Below are 18,634 nucleotides of genomic sequence, written 5' to 3'. Positions count from 1 at the left end.
GAAAACTGTGACATGTTAAACCATGTTTTTGGTATTTAAAAAAGCTGTACTCAATCAGCTGAAAAGCTGTGCGCACACCAACAATCCCAGACCCAAGGCAGCCCAAGCAAGAGAACTGAGAGCTCCAGGCCAGACGAAGCCACACAGCAAAGAGTTCCCTGTTAGAAACAAACAAGCCATACGCTTTATCTTATTTTTATAGAAGCAGTTATTAAAATCACTGTTCTACAGAAATGATTTTGGCGTGTGAATATATGGAGGGTACAGGCTGGGGAAGCTGCAGGCACCATGTGACAGCACGGGACAGTGGAGGCACAGACTGGTCTAGGGGTGCAGTAGAAACCACAGGCTCCTAGCAAAAGACTGCAGCCTGGATCAGGCTTACATTTCACGGAAGAGCAGAGCTATTGAGTTGCACTCTGCCAGCCTGCCAGGGACACACAAGTCTACTAAACTACCACGCCTGCTTCTTCTCTTCCCTACCTGAGTAAACTGACAGAAAGTGTCTTAGCAGTGACAGGAGCCACAACACCCCAATAAAAAATGTCAGGTCATCATCCCTTACCAAAGAGAGGTGGTGCATAAAAACCAATTTCTGCTATGAAACTAACTCCAGATGGACAAGTTCCATCACAAAACCAAAAATTAGATTAAAAACCAAGACAGCAGGTATCCTCCAAAAAGTACCAATCTCATGGGAAGGGATGGTACTGTCAGGGACTTATCTCAAATTCCAAACAATTAAAAATATGACTATAGTCACACTCATAGAATTTAAGGAGAACATGAACACACCTGTCGAAGTCAACTAAAGATATGAAAATAGAATTCAATAATGACAGAAATACTGAGGAAAACTTAAGTCAAAATGATGCTCAAGACACAAAACTCAGTAAGTCAAATCAAAAGGAAAGTGGAGAAACTCTTCCGAAGAGACTGGGTAATGAACATGGAACATGGTCTAGCAGGAATCAAGATAAAGGAATTGTGCCATCCAGTCAAAGACACTGAAAATTTTTTCAAACGCTTTTTTTATTTTTTACAAAACACATAAACAGAGCATGCGAGAACTTTGAGATACCATGAAAAGATCAAATCTATGAATGATGGGCATAGAAGAACAAGAATGGCTCAGAAAAGACTTTCAACAAAAAGCACAGAAGAAATGTTGCCACATCTAGAACAGGTGTGTATCTAGGTACAGAACACATACAGAACGCCTATGAGACAGGACAGGAAAGAAGCTCCCCGTGTCGTGTTATAGTTAAAACACTAAAAACACAGAAAGATAGGGCAGATGAGGGGAGATAAAAGCTGCAGGAGAAAAGGCCCAAATCATATACAATAAGGGACCAACCAGAATAACAATTGATTTTTTTTTCTACAGAAAATATAAAAACCAGAAGGGTTTGGGATGATGTAGTTCAAATTCTCAAAGAACACTGCTAATAACCAAGAAAAATGCCTGCCATAATTGAAAGAGAAACGAAATTTTCCATGACAAAACAGTCTAAACATAAGATTGGCAAGTTTGAAACTGCTAGAGAAAAAAGTACGGCATATATTGAGTATATCTGGCTAAGTAAGGACTCTCAGAACAGAAATCTGGCCACTCAGGAAGTAGAGCAACTCCCAACAAACAGGGCTACACAAAAGTAAAATGTCTTTGAATTAAATGCAGTCACAATTATGGTTAAATTTCCATTCCAAAGGAGTTGGTTTCCTCCCATAGCTGATGTTTTGAAGGGAAAGTGGGATAGACTGATTGCTTCAGAAGTAGACGCTTCATGATGATATTTTCCACAACATACTGAAGATTTTGCCAAGCTGGGAGATTTAGATGATTTGCTATCCCAGACCCCATCCCCACCCTCACTATGGGAGACTTATTCTCATCTCTCAGGTCTCAGGCTAATTGAAATCTCATCTAAGAGACATTCTTTGACCATATCTAGATGTGCCCTCCTCATATTCCTCAGTACATTTCTTTTATCAAAGCATATATTTAAAGACTATGTTGGGGGAAGTGTTTTAGTTGGGGTTCTATTGCTATTAATAAAGGAGAACACTTAATGGGGGGCTTATAGTTTCAGAGGTTTAGTTATCCATTATCACCATGGCAGGAAACAGGGTGACATACAAGCAGATATGGTATTAGAGAAGTTGCTGAGAATTCTCCATCTTTGATCCGCAGGCAACAGGAAGTAAACTGAGACACTGGCAGTGGCTTGAGCATATATAAGACTTCAAAGCCCACCTCCACAATGACACACTTCCTTTAACAAGGCCACACATCCTAATAGTGCCACTCCCATAGGGGGCCATTTCTTTCAAACCACCACAGGGTAGGTATAAGCAAAGATATTCCTGGAGGCTCAAAAAAGGTCTCCTGGGGCTGGAGTTACAGGTGGTTGAGCCCCTAAGAACTCAGGTCCTCTCCTCAGTTCTATCAAAGCATATTATGTCTCTCTAAAAAATAAATTCCAATAACTCTCTTAGAATCTTTTATTTCTCAGACTAATAGGTTGTCTGTGTACCAGATACTCCTCATTTGTAGTTTCTGTGCCATCTCTTTCTTCTGTAAGAATGAAAACATAGGCCTTCAAACATTTCAAAAAGTAAACAGAACATAAAAAACCCTTCTTCTGAAGGCATGTATTAGGAAAGCATAATTAGAATTGCAATTTTGCAGAATATTAGCAAGGACAGAGAATTTTACATTTCTAGAGAAAGAAGCCCAAACCTTTCAAGTTCTTTCTTTTGTCCTCCAAATGCAATCACAGTTCTGATGGCAGCCAAGACTTCTTCGGCAACTGCTCCAGCTTTCGCATAAGCCAGGAGTTCCTTATTAGTGAATGAAGTCATTACCTGTTAAAGTGTGATCTGGTATCATTTAATAATGCGGAGCAACTCTATCTTTTGCAGAGTAAAAAATAGATAGATATAAAAATGTTGCTTGTACAGAAATCATACAAAGAACAAGGTCTTTGAATATCAGGCATCTTTGGGGAGAGAAAAAGTGCACTGGATTCCCTACCAGTACCCTCTAACTGACCCAATGTCTAAGCAAGGAATAGATCCTGGACACAAAGAGACCGTTGGATCAGGTGCCTGATCTGCCTGGGACCCTCTAGCTCTTCCTACTTTTCAGGATTAACAAAACAGTCTCATGCCCACATGAGACTAGCAAAGGCCCACGAGAGGGCTCACTGGGTAAAAGAACAACTGAAGCCCCATGATCTGAGGCTGAGAGTGACAGAAGGCTCTGGAAACCACTAGAGGGCGGTGTAGACATGGGAGAGCCACTTCACAGTGAACATGGGGTTGTCCTCTACTGAGCACTGATATTTCCAGATAAGCATGTCTTTTCTATAAAGGTGGAGAACACACAACATCCCCTTCCTTCTTTCTTATACTTTCCCCAAGTAATAGCTCGGTAGATCTGAATCAGCTTCTCCTGTCGACTGTTAAACAGAAGATTAAAGCAAGTAGCAAGCCTACCATCAGGACTGTCATGGTTAAAGACCTTCCCATGAGGTTCTGGGGAGGGTTCTGAACTCTGGATTCACCTACCTTGGCCCACATAGCAGATGACAGTCCAATAAGAGGGGTGACAGCCAAAATTACAAGGGTTAACTTCCAACCACGGATAAATCCTACTATGAAACCAGCTAAAAATGATGTTATGGAATGAAAAAACATTCCAATTTTATCACCAATTCCTTCATTAATTTTGAAGACATCACTAAAGAAAAAAGAGATCGTGTTACAAATAATGTCAGATTTGCACAGAATTTATCCAGTTTTATATTGTTATCACTGAATCTGAAATAAATTAATTTGTCGCCTAGAGTGTATGTATTTCACGTGATGGGTTAGCTGTTGCTGGTTTAACAGTGCCCTATGGTCCATGTGGCCTCAGCATGAATACACATGTGATGTCTAAGACAATTCACTGTGAAATTTCAAACTGCTCAGGGATGTGTGTATATGACGCTGTTCTCTATGAACACGAATCGCTGAGTTCACTGTGCCTTCTGTGAAGCAGAGGCTGACTGACAGGAGCTCCCTCCTCCTTTCCAATGTCTTCCAGGGCCACCATGGAGCCCTGGCAAGATGGTACTCAGTGGGGCTGGACAGACCACACTGCTGCTCCCTGCAATCACTGCTCTGCTCACTCTGCATTTGACTCTGCCAGGCTGGTCCCTCATTGAGTGCCAGGCAAGCAGCAGCTCCGCCCCCCATCTCTGCCAGTGCACTGGGAACAAGAAGCTGTGTAAGACACAGGTACTGCTCACAAGGCTTTACTCTGCTCAGTGATGCACCTATACTTCTAACAGGGTGCTGGTATCTACTTCACAGCATTGAGAACAAAAGTGTATCTGACTTCAGCTTAAAACTAGGTACTCACTCTGCGAGCCGGGTGTTGAGCTCCCCAACGTCATGCACGTCAAACCAGCCTATCTCCTGATTCATAATCGCATGGAAAAACTTCTGTCTAATTTTGTGTATTTGTCTTCCAGCCGCCAGGCACCAAAATGAAACCTGAATGTAGGCAACTATGAGCACACCAGCACCAATCCCCGTGTAATAGTAGGCGTACCTGAAAAACAAGAACACCGTAGTGCTGTTTGATGACCAGTCCTTCCCTCTGAATACAAGTAAGTTGAGCCTTACTTCTTCAGCTCTCTGGGGATCCCACCATCCTTAACAGACAGGAAGGGGCTGTAAGGAGCAGAGCTGCCATGTCAGCGTGAGACTATATCTGCAGTGATACAGAAGAATGGCTCTGGGGTAAAGCCGGCTCTTCACTGAACTACCGTGTAAACTCAGACAAGATGCTCAACATCTTAGGCTCCAATGTTCTAGCCAGTAAAATGGAGGTAAAAACAGTTATATAATATGTCTGAAAGGTGCTTGGGCCAGTACCTTACATATAGCAAGCACCCAGAGAACATCAGTTACTATGGAACAGTGCGTGGTATATTGGAAGTCTGCTGACATATGCCCTTGTAGTCCTAAGTCTATTACATCAACATCAGTTAATAAGCCCCATGCCCGGGCTGTCTCTGCTTGTCAAGGGACATATGACAGGACCTGTCTGAAAGTGGAAACTAGGGATGGAAGTGACTCCTTGCCCCTCTAAACTGACAGAGCTCAGCTGATAAGCGACAGCTGAAAATTAATACTATCGGTACCTACCCAATTGGTCATTTTGAACTACCCTAAAATGTTTAAGGAATCAAAGAGCGGCCCTTCTAATTTAAACAGAAATTATGAAAAATGAAAGCCTTCAAATTAAACTAAGAAAAGGTGAACTGACATTCCCATGTTCTGAGTCTTCACATTCACAAGGGCAAACCTTGGCTCCTGCGATCAGTTCATGTTCAGATAAAAGGCAAACCTTCCGATGTCCCCATCTTGAAAAGGAGAAGTTCTACTTGTTTTCTCCTGAAAACTGCAGGGTGTCATGGGAAGCATCAGCATTACTTAGAAGGAAGGGTGTCCCTCATGTGGTATTCAACAGCTCTGTCCTCAACCTGTCAGGAATCCTGCAAACACATCACACCCTGATATAGCTCATAGCTTCCAAAAAGATATGGGGCAACTAGAAAGCTTCTCCCTAACAGATGAGTCTAGAATTAGTCATTTTTCATGTGCTAATGATACAGCAAGGGTAACCCCATTTAAAAAAGTATATCTTATGGTTAGGGAACAACTTGAAAGCTCTTTAGTTTCATTAATTTGTTCATTCTTTCAGAGTTTAGGTCTTTTTGTAAAGGACAGGGTCTTGCCACATAGCCTAAGCTGTCCTCAATCTCACAGCCCTCCTGCCAGAACCTTCACAGTGCTAAGATGGGTCATCATTCCTAGCCTTGGCAATATATTTTAAACAATCAAGATGTTTCTGTTAACTGGGCATTGTTGCTTGAGCCTGTCATCCCAGGACTTGTAAGGCTAGGGCAGAAGGGAGGCCATAAGCTTGAGAGCAGCCTGGGCTGCATCAAGAGGTCAGACCCTGTCCCAAAAAAAGAAGAAAGAAAAAGAAAGATTTAAAGTTATTACAATATAAAAAGAATAATGCCTCTATACAATAGTGGTCAGTGTATTTATGTCTTCTCATTCAAATATAATCAAGGAACATGTCAAGGCATCCATAGAATAATGTAGAGTCAAATTATCTGAATACTGTCATGGATCTTTGCACATTTGTTCAAAGATATTCTTCAGGAAAAAAAAGATATTCTTCAGAAAAACGTTAAAGCCTGTAAATCATAAGCAAAATATATTCCTTAGTTAAACCAAGGTAAAAATTAAACATATGTTAATTCCACAAATTTGTTTTGTTTGGGGGGGGGTTGTTTTTTTGTGTTTCAAGACAGGGTCCTTCTGTGTAACAGCTCTGGCTGTCCTGGAACTCTCTTTGTAGACTAGGCAGGCCTTGAACTCACAGAGATCCACCTGTCCCTTTCTCCCAACTGCTGGGATTAAAGTATGTCACCACCACCCAGTTATTTTAGGATGCTTTAGTTCATATTTACAATTAGATGCCAAGTTTAAAATTTCCCTGCTATCCAATATTATTATAATTTTTACTAGGGATACTGTGTAAGAGGTACATTAATAATTACAAAGCTATATTCAATGATTTTTAATTCAACTTCAAATTATATGAGTGAGAAATTTTATAGATCATTATAACCAGATTAATGTATAAAAGATTAATGGAAAAATAAAGAAAGTGTTGAATTACGTGGCCATATCTTCCTCCAGGTGGTTGCTGCTGACATTCTCTGTACTGTTGACTTCACCTAGACAAGTAGAAAACAGAGCTGGGCCATTTATGCCTTTTTGCACTCCAATAATAATAAACATATAAAAAAAACCCAAATTCGTTTCACTTGAAAATCTATACAAAAATAGGACCAAGTGATCAGTAAAATTCAACTTTAGTTTCAATCCAAGCTTTAATGACATCCATTCAAACAGTTCTGTGTTGGCCATGAGCTACTACACAAAGCTTACATTCAATGGTGCTCATTTTCAAGAGGAAACCCACAGTGACAAAGAAATAGCAGTGTGACTGGACATGGGCACATATGCAAACACTAATACGGTATTTCTCTGTTTCATGGTTATTTCACAATTATCATAAAGAACAGAGTTATGTGAGATTCCCCTCAGTATGCTGTGAATATCATTGGTAAATAAAGAAATCTGTCTTGTGCCTGACAGGGCAGAATAGAGGTAGGCAGGGAAAACTAAACTGAATGCTGGGAGAAAGAAGGTGGAGTCAGGAGAAGCCATGGAGCCGCCACCAGAGACAGACATGGCGGAACCTGAGGGTCAGGAGTCTTATAGTAAAACATAAAATAATAGAAATGGGTTAATTTAGGAGATAAAAGTGACTAGAAATATACATAAACTAATAGGCCAAGCAATGTTGTAATTAATACAGTTTCTGTGTGATTATTTCGTGGCTGAGCAGCCAGGAACAAACAAGTGGCTTACCATTACAACAGAGCGTTATCCAATATTAGGAAGAGCTAATTGTCTGAACCAAATACATTAGAAACCCCAAACTTTAAACATTCACATAGACATACATAACTACTAGTCAACATTTTTGTGTAAGTTGTCAATTTTATTTAATATATGTGCACGTATATAAAAACTTTAAAAATACTTTTTAAAAAGTAACAAGTGTGAATCTTGGTCTATATTCAGCACCAACTCTTCTTGTCAGTGTATGCTTGTATCAATTTTAAGTCTGCATACATTTTGGTTGTTTCAATATCAAACTGTTATTGGAAACATCACTCAGTGAGTCTACTTACCAAGCAAACACTATTCCCTGGGTTTGATCCAGTACCACATAAACAGACAAATAATACTGCTTAAGCATATGTGTACACATATGTGTCTATATGGTAAGTACTGTATTAGAAAAATTATCATAATCAAGATTGCTAGGTCAACAAAAGGCACATTTTGAATCTTACAGTCATTGCAAAATGTGAGATTACAGTATAATTATGTCACTTCCCCCTTCCCTTTTCTCCCTCCAAATCCTCCCATATACTCCTTGCTCTCTTTCAAATCCTTGCCTTCCTTTTTCATTAATTGTTGTCACACACACACACACACACACACACACACACACACACACACTAGCACACGCACAGGCACACACACTTCTAAATATATAACTGTAACTCGCCAACATGTTAACTGAGTACAACAGAGCTGTAAGTCTCTAGTAGTTTACTTTAACTCAATCTCTGCATGACCAACAGTGACCTGCACACTGAAGCTCGGAGCTAGCCTGTGTCCACCAAGTCAAGGATGTCTGTGTTAGATGAGGGAAAGGATTTCCACAGCTTACTCATTTCTTCACTCCCCCAGGGTGCTTGTTTTACATCTTTCCTTATCCATCACTTTCCTGCTTCCAATCTTGCTGAGAAAATTAAGTTCTGCCAGTCCCCTCTTTATGTAAAGTTAGACTTTCTGAGGTTTCAGGCTCCTGCAGTGAACCATGAAACTGCATCATATGAAATCATCTCTTTCTTATAAATAACTGTCTCAGACCTCATTTCATTTCTTCAATACTGGGACTGCTTTCTGACAGGCCAACACATGACCACACACAAAACTGTGCAGACGTCTCTCCCTTCCTCTTTCTCATCTCCTCTGAGAGTAACCACGTCCTTCAGTTTCTCAGGCTAAAGCATCAGCATCATCCTCAGTCCTTGCTTACACTCAAGCCCCGGACTCGTAACTAGTGCCGCTCACCATTCACAGTGGATTAGATTCCTGTACTTCCTCCTGAAGTTGTCAAAGGCAACTTCACAGAGCTCCTTCCTTTTCTACATATCTCTGCCAACACTTGTCCTGGGTGTTCTAGCGCCCATTAACACGATCTTCTCAAACTCATTACAAGCAAGAGCTGGAGCTCCGACCCTCTACCTTTCACAGCACAAAACAACAGCACTGCAAATGGTACGTTAAGTGAATGTTATTTACAAAATTCCAATAACTTCGGTACCACGAATAATCCTTACTTTGATTAGTAATGTTTGATGGAATACCGGTTTCTGCTTTTGTAAAACTATCTGTCATGTGACCAAACACCAGCATCAAGAGGGGAAGTGCAGTCCCATGGATGACAGCAGCTAGCGTTCCCAGGGCCATGTAGAGCTTGTCCAGCCAATCCGCATAGCGAAACTAGGAGGAAGAAGAGCAGGCGCACAGTGAGCGCACGACACCATGGATGGTGCTTCTAAACAGACCCCAAAGTCAAGCCCATTTCAGACTGTCACGGCTACTGCCGCACACCAAGCTGTCCTCTACTGGTGCTGAACTTTGGCAATCACCTCACCATGCGCTGTACCAATTGTTTTTTAATTTATTTATTTTTATCTATGTGCATATGTGGGGGGGGCATGAATGTGAGTGCTGCCAAAGGCCAGAAGAGAACATCAGATCCCATAGAGCTGGAGCTATAGGGTGGGGAGTTCCCTGGCGTGGGTGTGGCAACTGAACTCTACTCCTCTGTAAAAGCAGCGAGTGTATTGAACAGCTGACCTATTTCTTCCGCCCCCTGTACTAACTATTCCTCCTGAATTCAGGCAGGTGTCTTCTCTTTGGTAATATCTGATGAAAATTTTTAAAGTTTCAAAGAAGATGACAGAAGAAAAATAATGTTTTGAAAAGGTAGAAATCACTTCTCATCCCGTGGTGGCGTACATGAATACTTTGACTGGAATACAGTCAGTGAGAAGAAATACCTTTCTCCACATGGCTGTAAGCGTGTTTCCACATTTACCAGGAGAGAGAAGACCCTGACTGTTAAATCCTAGGACTCAATAATCCACCACAACCTTTCTTAGCATGTATTTCAGGATATGTGTTCACACTGACACCACGAGACTGCCAATAAAGCTTGGCCTTGAATCAGGGTGCAGAGTTAGCAGCGAGCTACCAGAATTAGCCACAGAGGCTTTGGAGGACCCGGGATACATATAGAGAGACACGAAAAGTAGTAGGGAGGGGATTAGAAAGATTTGATGGTCCTTTTTGGATGGGGGTGAGTGGGATGAGGGTAGAAATAATAAAAAATTTAGATAAACTCTTCAAACATGGGGGGATAGGCTTTGAGGCAAACCTGTCAGGACTTCAGAAGCTTGAAAGATGTCATATTATCAAGCATGGTGATATAATGGTAATCCCAGTACCCAGGACTTCAGGGCCTTGAAGGATGGCATGTTACCAAGCATAGTGATACAACAGTAATTCCCAGGAGGAAGGAGGTAGAAGGGTCAGGAGTCTGAGGCTATCCGTACACACACAGCAATACCCTGCCATAACCTGTACCAAACAAGACAGCAGGGGATGCAGAAGCATTCCTCCACCTCGCCGGCAAGGACCATCAAGAAAAATACAGGTAAAAGATAACTGGTAACATAACTAATTTGGAAAACATTGAAATCTAAGCCAGGAAGAGGAAGCTACTGAGGTTCAGTCCATGGCAAATTATGCTTGCCATTCTTCTGAAAATAAGCTAAATCCTCAGTTAACATCACCCCCAGCTCCACCTCCTAAAAAAGCCTAATACCACATGGAATATCTCTTTTGTGACGTATTTTAAACAATGAATGAATCCCAAACTCACCATCCCAAATATGCCAACGGTCGGTTTCTTTTCTTTCTTCTCCTTTTGACTAAAGAACATAACAAAGAAATTGAATGGAGGTTCAGAAATACTACGAAAACTTTAAAGTACCAGCCTGCTAGAGAACTAGGAGAAACATGTCTACAGCATACTAATTCACTAGGATCAGTCACTAAGACAAACATGTCGACGCAGTACTCATTCATCAAGACAAACATGTCTACACAGTACTCACTCACCAGGACAAACATATCTATACAGTACTAATTCACTAGGAGAAACATGTCTACACAGTACTCACTCACTAGGACAAACATTTCTACACAGTCTCAGACAAACAGTCTGAGATCATTAAAGTTGCTGGGCGGTGGTGGCGCACGCCTTTAATCCCAGCACTTGGGAGGCAGAGGCAGGAGGATCTCTGTGAGTTTGAGGCCAGCCTGGTCTACAAAGGGAGTTCCAGGACAGGCTCCAAAGCTACAGAGAAACCCTGTCTCAAAAAACAAAAATAAATAAATAAATAAATAAAGTGTAAATGCAAATGTTCACATATTTTAGACATTTAAATATATGATTGTCTTTCTATGTTTAACTTTTACTTTGTGTATGTGTGTTCTCATGACTATGGGAGGCATAAACATACAAGGTGCATGTAGGAGGTGGGAAACCCTGCATGCCATTCCTCGCCATCTATGTGCTAGAGACAAGGGCCCTTGTTATTCACCACTGGATTAGCCAGGCCAGCTGGCCCAGAAGATTCCAGTGGTTCTCTTGTTTCCACGTCTAAAGGTTCTACATTAGAGTGCTGGTATCACTCACACATCTCACCACATCTGGCTTTATATGGGTTCCGGAGACAAAAACACAGGTCCTCAAGCTTATGCGGCAAGTACTTTTCTCAGAGAATTACAGCTCCTATCCCAGGTGTTGGGATTTGTACAAGAATAGTTTCTTGTATCTAGATATTTCCTAATTTTTTTTAATGATTACATTCATTCACACTTTTATTTACAAGTAACATACTACACATTTAAAAAATGAGGTTTTTTTCCTTTTTTTGGTTAATTTTAGTCTAATTATAATATTATGGCTGGGCATGGCAAAGCATATTTGTAATTCCAGGACTAAAATGGCTAAGACAGAAAGATTACACATAGGAGGAAAACCTGGGCTACATAGTACTTCCCTACTTGTAAAAAAGAAAAGACAGAAAATAAATCATGTTCCCGAATTAATCTGCCCAATTACCTTCTTGGTAAGTCTAGGTATAGTTCAATTACTACCTAGACATACATTCATTCATTAATTTTTTATTGGCAGTCTGGATAGTATTTCTAATCATTCTCTTTGCTACAGAAAGTAGTGATCAGATGTTGGACATAATTATCCTAATTTGAAAAATAATTACTCTATGGGCAAATCTAATTCTGTAAGGCATCTGAAGTCCTCAGTGGACCAAATAAAACCTTAAAAAGCCATGGTTTACAAAACAAAACAACGTAACTATAAATTGTCAAAAAGATGCCTCTACATGTAAAAAAGTCAACTGCTACTCAAAGTTACAAATCAAATAACTCTACCTCACAACCCACATTTGTCACCACCTGTCACTGCCAGCAGGGATGGCAAGCCATGCCAAATCACTCCTAGGAGAGACTATTCTAGAAAGAACATTATTTTAACACCGACTTTGAGGTTTAGAAGTTTATGGGTTTTTTTTCATGCACTATATGAAGTAAGAGGATCATTTTAAAGGAGAAGAAGTCCAGTTCTTAGTAGGACAAGATGGAAACAAAGCCATGAGCTCAGGATGGGTCCTGTGCTGGTGCAGCCGCAGCACAGCTTCAGGATCCCGAGCTAGGATGCAAGAAAAGAGACAGCCATGACCATCTCAGCTCTGCGCGACACTGATGCTACTTAAGAGAACATCTGACATTCTAGGTATGAGCTAGAATGATTCATTAAAAACTCGGAAGAAGGCATATGTTGACCTTTGGTAGGTAAAAAAGCATGCAGAAGAGTTATTTTAACTTGTCCTGGGTCCTGTTGATAGAACAAAACTAAGATTTAGAATGCAGTCTGCTGCTAAACCACCAAGTTGTGAGGCTGGAGATGCAGACCTCCGAGACATCAGCCAGGATGGAGCCAGTGGTACAGCATTTGCCTGTCACTGGGCTAGATATATTGTTCAAAAATAGATACTTGTCTAGCATGTACAGAGCCTGGATTCAATCCCTAGTACTGAAGGGAAAGGTATCTTTAATGTATATCTGTGAAATTTCTCTAACAACGTGAATGACTATTAGTTTTTCTTGTTGAGCACTGAGTTCTGAGCTGACAGTGCTCTGGGTAATCTACTAGTAGTGAGGACTGGTGACAATGTGGATTCTCTCTCCCTGAACTAAAGCTTAAAAGTCACTTAGAGGCTCACCCAGGCAACATCCTGGAGTAGATTCTGAGAATCACAAGTCAGTGCTGAGGAGCAGTTTAAGAGCCACTAAGCAAAAAGTACAAAGAATTTCTCTACTCTGAAGTCACAAGAGAACCAATGATAAAATGAAGACATGCATAGAATCAAACCATCTATTTTCTTTACCTTTCTCTTTGAACATCATGCAATACTTTGTATGCAATATAAGTGAGTGGTGGTGTACACCTGCAATTCCAGCTCTTAGGGAAAGGATGTGGGATGATCTCCAAGCCCCACCTTACAATACAGCAAGATCCTATCTCAAGGACAAAACAAGACCAGAGTACACGCGGGTACACATGTGAATGTGTGCACATAGTTCTTTAAGCTACTATGCTAAGCAATTACCTTCTAGAATGTACTGCACATTAGACATCTGGGTTTCAAGCAGAGCACAAAAAGAACATGAATGTTCAATATACAACTATGAACTTATTGTGAAAGAGGATGTCTTCTTATTCATAACTTTTATTACAGATATAAAAATTACTGTCTGGGATACCCAAAAGTTCTCCTAAGTTGATTTCTTTACTTTTTAATATTGATGGGGAAAGGGAGGATTTAAAACTACAAATGCATCTCACAGTGTCTTTTTCTAGACAGCACTACCCTAGAAACCTGGCTGGATCAGATGGAACACGGCTGCAAGCAGTCTCCTCAAGCCCCACCACACACTGCAGAGGTTCAGAGCCTGCACCACCATCCGTGGGGCTGCATCTGATCACCTGGAGAAGCTGCTGAAGGAACTCTCCCTTGGAAGAGCGGTTTCCCCACTGAATGCTCAACAATCCTCACCTGATGGGTAGTGTGTTCCAGACAGCTGCATTTTCCTGCAAAGAACTTTCCTAGAATGCTTTACCGCTCACCCTGTTCCCACATCTCAGAATCCCTAGCATCCCTAAGTCACTGAGAGCAATCACTTTCTTTGAACTTCAAACTTCCCTAACATTGGCCAGTAGAAATTCTTCCAGCTTGTTACCATGACCGGTTTTTGGTTTTGTTGTTTTTCACGTCTTATTTATTTATTATGTATGGACGCATGCACAGCGGAGGAAGGCTCACGCACCACCGCAAGTTCCTATGGAGGTCAGGGTCAGCTTGCAACTTGCAGCTGGCTTCTGCTTCCACTCTGAGGGCTGGAAACAGAGTTTAAATTCAGGCTTGTCAGCCTTGCAGGAAGCTCTTTGCCTGCTGACAGGCCTGGCTGGTCCTGCTGTGTCTTTTGACTAGTCCATAAATCCTGATTCCTGGCTTGTTAGCATCAGTTACTCAAGGCTCAGAGTGTATTCTCTCTGTCCTAGATCGGGCTGAAATGAGCTGTTCTATGTAGCATCCGTTTCTTTAGCAGAAAACACCAAGAGAGCTTCTTTCCAATGTCCTTTCAGTGGACAGAAAGTGAACAACTAAAGATATTCGTGACTTCAGATTGGAGTTTCTCATTCTAATTTTACATTTTTTTTTTTTGGTTTTTCAAGACAGGGTTTCTCTGTCGCTTTGGTGCCTCTAATTTTACATTTTTAAACATAAAATTTATTTTCAATCTGTACGTTCCCTTTGTAGATTCCTAATAATATTAATATATCCACCAATACCTATTATCTTAGCTTACAATTTCCTGTAAACATTAGCCTAATGAGATATGTTTTTAATTTCCTGTCACAGGCAGTCTGCTGTGATAAAAAATATACTGAGAATAACTATTTTCTCTAAGCAATGACATTTTCAGGTGTTCTAATTGAAGTACAGATAACCAATCTAAAGAGATCTAAATGCAGTTTTGCTCTGTTTCACCTGTCATGACACATTCCGTGTTTGTGTAGTTGTTTATCAGACCACAGCAGAGAGCCCAAGCAGCACACGGCTCAGGTGCATGAGCGATCAGCAGTGCTCATAAAGCTGAGGAGATATATACACAAAACTAAAAGGGTGTGAGTGGTGGCCGGTCTGGAGGCTGAATAGGAGCCTCTTTCTGTCACACACACCTGAAGGGCTGCTCCAAGCAGAGGAGTTCCTTCCAGTGGCTGGTTTGTTTCTGAAGGCTGAAATACCAACCACTAATCATTTAGGGCAGTCCTGGAGGCTACAAACTAATTGCTCAAATGTACAAGACATTGAAAGACTCTAAATGCATTTGTAAGCCCCCTCAACCCTAAGACATTTTTCTAAAACCTTACACTCACTCTATCTTGGAAAAGGGACAGTCGCCCACACACACACACACACACACACACACACACACACGCTGGACTGCTTATCCTCCTGTGTCCTTGTGAATAATCTTCAAACATAACTCCATTCTGGGAATTGAGGCAAAGACAACCCACAGATGTTGACTCAGTTCCTGATGTGTTGATTTAGTCACTAGAACGAGGTCAGGAAGACCACAGAGATGCTCTCCCTTATCACCTGACCACGCAGCTATTCTCCTGCCCTGGAATAGACTAGTCACTGCTAGTAACCCTTTGAATAAGCCAATCCAGTAAGTTGGAAAACAACCTACAGGTTCCTCCCTTGTGTCTGTGGCTTTTTGCTTTAAATGATGAACCGTAACAGCTATCGAATGTCCTTCATATCCTGAACCTGAAGGACCCTGTCATGACAGAATAAAAATCCTCTTGCTTTTGCATCAGTTTGTGGTTATGTGAGTGGTGTCTGGAGCAACTCTTCCCTGATGTTTGGACATCTAGTCCAACAACATGTTAAGTATGAAAGTGAAATAACCTGGCTACCTCTTTTTGCCCATCTTCGAGTTCTTGTCTGCTCTTCCGTTCAGGTCCTCTTCAAGCGCCATCACGCCCTGGGGAGAAACCACAGTTCAGCAGCCAAATACATGCCCGCGGGGCCCAGAGCCTAGGCTGACCTCACTGCCCCGAGGAGCCCAGCAGTGAGGAAGAGCCCCGCCCTGATGCTCCTGGTCTGGGTCTGGAGTAACTCAGCCTCGGGATCCAGGGAGCTCCCGGGTCACCCACCTAGACCTGGTGCTGGTTCTGGATCCTGCCGCACCCCCTGCCGGGTCCCCTTGACCCCAGCCCACTCCCTCACCAGAGCTAGGCAGCAGTATCCACCACCGGGGGCTGGCGCCCAAAACACCGGCTGGGGGCTCCCGGACCTCCCGGAGCGACATGGGGTGTCACGACTTGGTCCCCACTGACTTCCGTGGCCCCTGCCCCCTACACCCCACCACCACCACCGCCAAGCTCAGGCATCCCGAGCAGCAGACTCTTCCTTGGAACTGCTTACTACTCGTGTTTCCACCTCCTTCGCAAAGTCCGCCAAGATGTGGAATTTGGAAGAAGCGACTGTGAGTTTTGGAGAATTTGGGAAGATGTGGGCAGCGGCCTCAGCCTCTGGGAGCTTCAAGAGCTGCAGCGGGAAGGAGCGGGAAGGAACTGGAAGGAACTGGAAGGCTCCCGCGGGTTGGGAAGAGCTGGGAACTAAAGTAGCCGCAAACCCGCCGCCCAGGGGCCCCGCGGCCAATCAGCCTGGTGGGCGGGATTGGGCGAGCCTGCTGGAGGGGCTGCGAAACAGGAGCAGCTTCCCAGCCTCTCTGACCTTTGTGGAAAGGCATTGGAATCCTCTGAAACAAGTCTCTGCGTGTTCAGGTAGTCTCCACATGAAAGTGTATTTGCCTGGATAGTGCTCAGTTCGCTCACTGGTGGATCACACTGAAAAGGGTAATTTACCTGATCAAGCTAATCTGTAATTAGTAAAGCAATCAGGGGCTTTGCCTAATCTTCTGTAAAGTCCCCTTCTGGCAGCATTGCTTTCTTTTTTGTGATTTTAAGGCTGGTAGAAATTTTTCAGCGAAAGCTTTCGTCAGAGTGTTTGGCATTTTTCTAAAGTATATCCACTCAGTTTTTTTGACTTGGTGATAGTATTACACAATGGGGCATTTCACAGTAGAAATTTAAAGTACATAGTACCTTTTAACTCTGGACTCAACATCCACGTTTCTCCCAGGAAATGTGAGATTCTTACGTTTTCTGGAAATCTGATTGTTTCGGGTGTTGGAGAGTAACACACCCTTTCTCCCTCTAGTTGTGCCAGACTGCAACTAACATTCTGGCAACTCGGTGATGCAAAAAGTCAAACTGAGCCGGAGTTCCTGATCTCCTGCCAGGGAAGCACTGACCACCTGATTAGAAGTGGTAGAGAACTGGTTTTTGTTTGTTTATTTGGTTTGTTTTTGGGGTTTTTTGTTAGGTGTTGTTTTGGTTGGTTGGTTGGTTTTGAGTTTTTTTGAGACAGGGTTTCTCTACGTAACCACACTCACTGGCTGTTCTGGAACTCACTTTGTAGACCAAGCTGGCCTAGAACTTACAGAGATCCCCTGCTTCCCACTCCTGAGTACTGGGATTAAAGGCGTGTGCCACCAACACCAGGCAACACCCCTGTTTCTTATGCCAAGCTCTCTCTGTTCTCACAGATGTCAAGAAGTAGCCACAGCTGTTTTTAGCTAACTCATTGTGAGATGAACTGGGGTCTCCTTCCAGAACAAGATGGAGGTTATAACTAGCTGCATTGGAAGAATACATCAGAGGACAGCTGTGCCTTCCCTGCCCCTCAAGAGCTTCAGGGTAGGGAGGGAGCAGATCAGGTCGCCATCTTTCCTCTCATCTGTTAGTGTGGTTCTCTCATCGTCAACCAGAAGCCTCTTATTTCTCTCCTTCAGTCTGGGCTTTGTGATCTTCATGCTCTAGCTTCCTTTCAGTGCCAGCATCCTCACGTCAACACATGAGAAACTTGTAGTTTTCCCTAACATTCCAGATGGAGCCATCCCCTTCTGCAGAATACAAAATAATGTCTTCAACATTAGGAACTGGGTCAAAACTCCGCTCCATTCTCCCCAGTGGCTTAAAAAGTTCCCTTTCAATTTGGGAAAATCAGATTTGTAGCTTTGATAAAGGAAATAATTTTGGGGAAGGCATTAAGAAGCAAGGTTGGATTTATTAAAAAAAACAACACCAAAGATGCTTCAAGACAGAGTAGAAGTAAATCTGCTCTCCACACTGAGATGAGCTTCTCAAAGGAGGCTTGGATGATATTTATAGGATTTTGGAGGCACATAGTAAAGAATTCCCTTTTGCATTGCCCTGTAGTCAGACTGATGAATATCTTAAGTATCACGATAGAACCTTCATCCAGCAACTGATGGAAACAGAGACAGAGACCCACATGGGAGCACTGGACTGAGCTGCCAAAGTCCAGCTGAAGAGTGGGAGGAGTGAGAATATGAGCAAAGAGGTTAAGACCATGATGGTCATGTATGACTCAAGGTCATACATCATTTTGTCCTCAAGCTGGCCTTGAACTCACAGAGATCCCTGCCTCTGCCTCCCTGAGTGCTGGGATTAAAGGCCACCACTGCCTGACTGTAAAACAGATTTATAAGATTAGTTCTCCTACACCTGTGTGATGGAGGAAGGTCATTGGCTAATAAAGGCACTGCCCTGGCCCATTTTATTGGTTAGAGGATAGGTGGGAGGAGTAGG

The 18,634-nt window shown here is 42.4% G+C and overlaps 1 protein-coding gene across 3 annotated transcripts in view; it reads right to left on the bottom strand.

The window, feature by feature from the left end:
• LOC121458758 (multidrug resistance protein 2) overlaps positions 1-15,933 on the bottom strand; it is a 54,624-nt gene extending 38,691 nt beyond the window's left edge. The window contains exons 1-8 of one of the 3 annotated variants that reach the window (XM_041668116.1): positions 15,872-15,933; positions 10,673-10,721; positions 9,050-9,225; positions 8,939-8,953; positions 6,755-6,781; positions 4,412-4,603; positions 3,574-3,745; positions 2,744-2,868 (exon numbers count right to left, since the gene is read on the bottom strand). In XM_041668116.1, the coding sequence (XP_041524050.1) occupies positions 2,744-2,868; positions 3,574-3,745; positions 4,412-4,603; positions 6,755-6,781; positions 8,939-8,953; positions 9,050-9,225; positions 10,673-10,721; positions 15,872-15,933 (818 nt within the window). Of the gene's footprint in view, positions 1-2,743; positions 2,869-3,573; positions 3,746-4,411; positions 4,604-6,754; positions 6,813-8,938; positions 8,954-9,049; positions 9,226-10,672; positions 10,722-15,871 lie in introns of all 3 variants that reach the window. The other 2 variants (XM_041668114.1, XM_041668115.1) reach the window with 2 other exon arrangements.
• Positions 15,934-18,634: the final 2,701 nt, after the last annotated feature.

This window comes from Microtus oregoni, unplaced genomic scaffold (assembly GCF_018167655.1).
Source record: "Microtus oregoni isolate MIOR12 unplaced genomic scaffold, Mior012 000018F_ref0000195, whole genome shotgun sequence".
Classification (NCBI taxonomy): Eukaryota; Metazoa; Chordata; class Mammalia; order Rodentia; family Cricetidae; genus Microtus; species Microtus oregoni.
The sequence above is the reverse complement of the archived record's forward strand: the minus strand, read 5'-3'. Positions and strand labels throughout refer to the sequence as shown.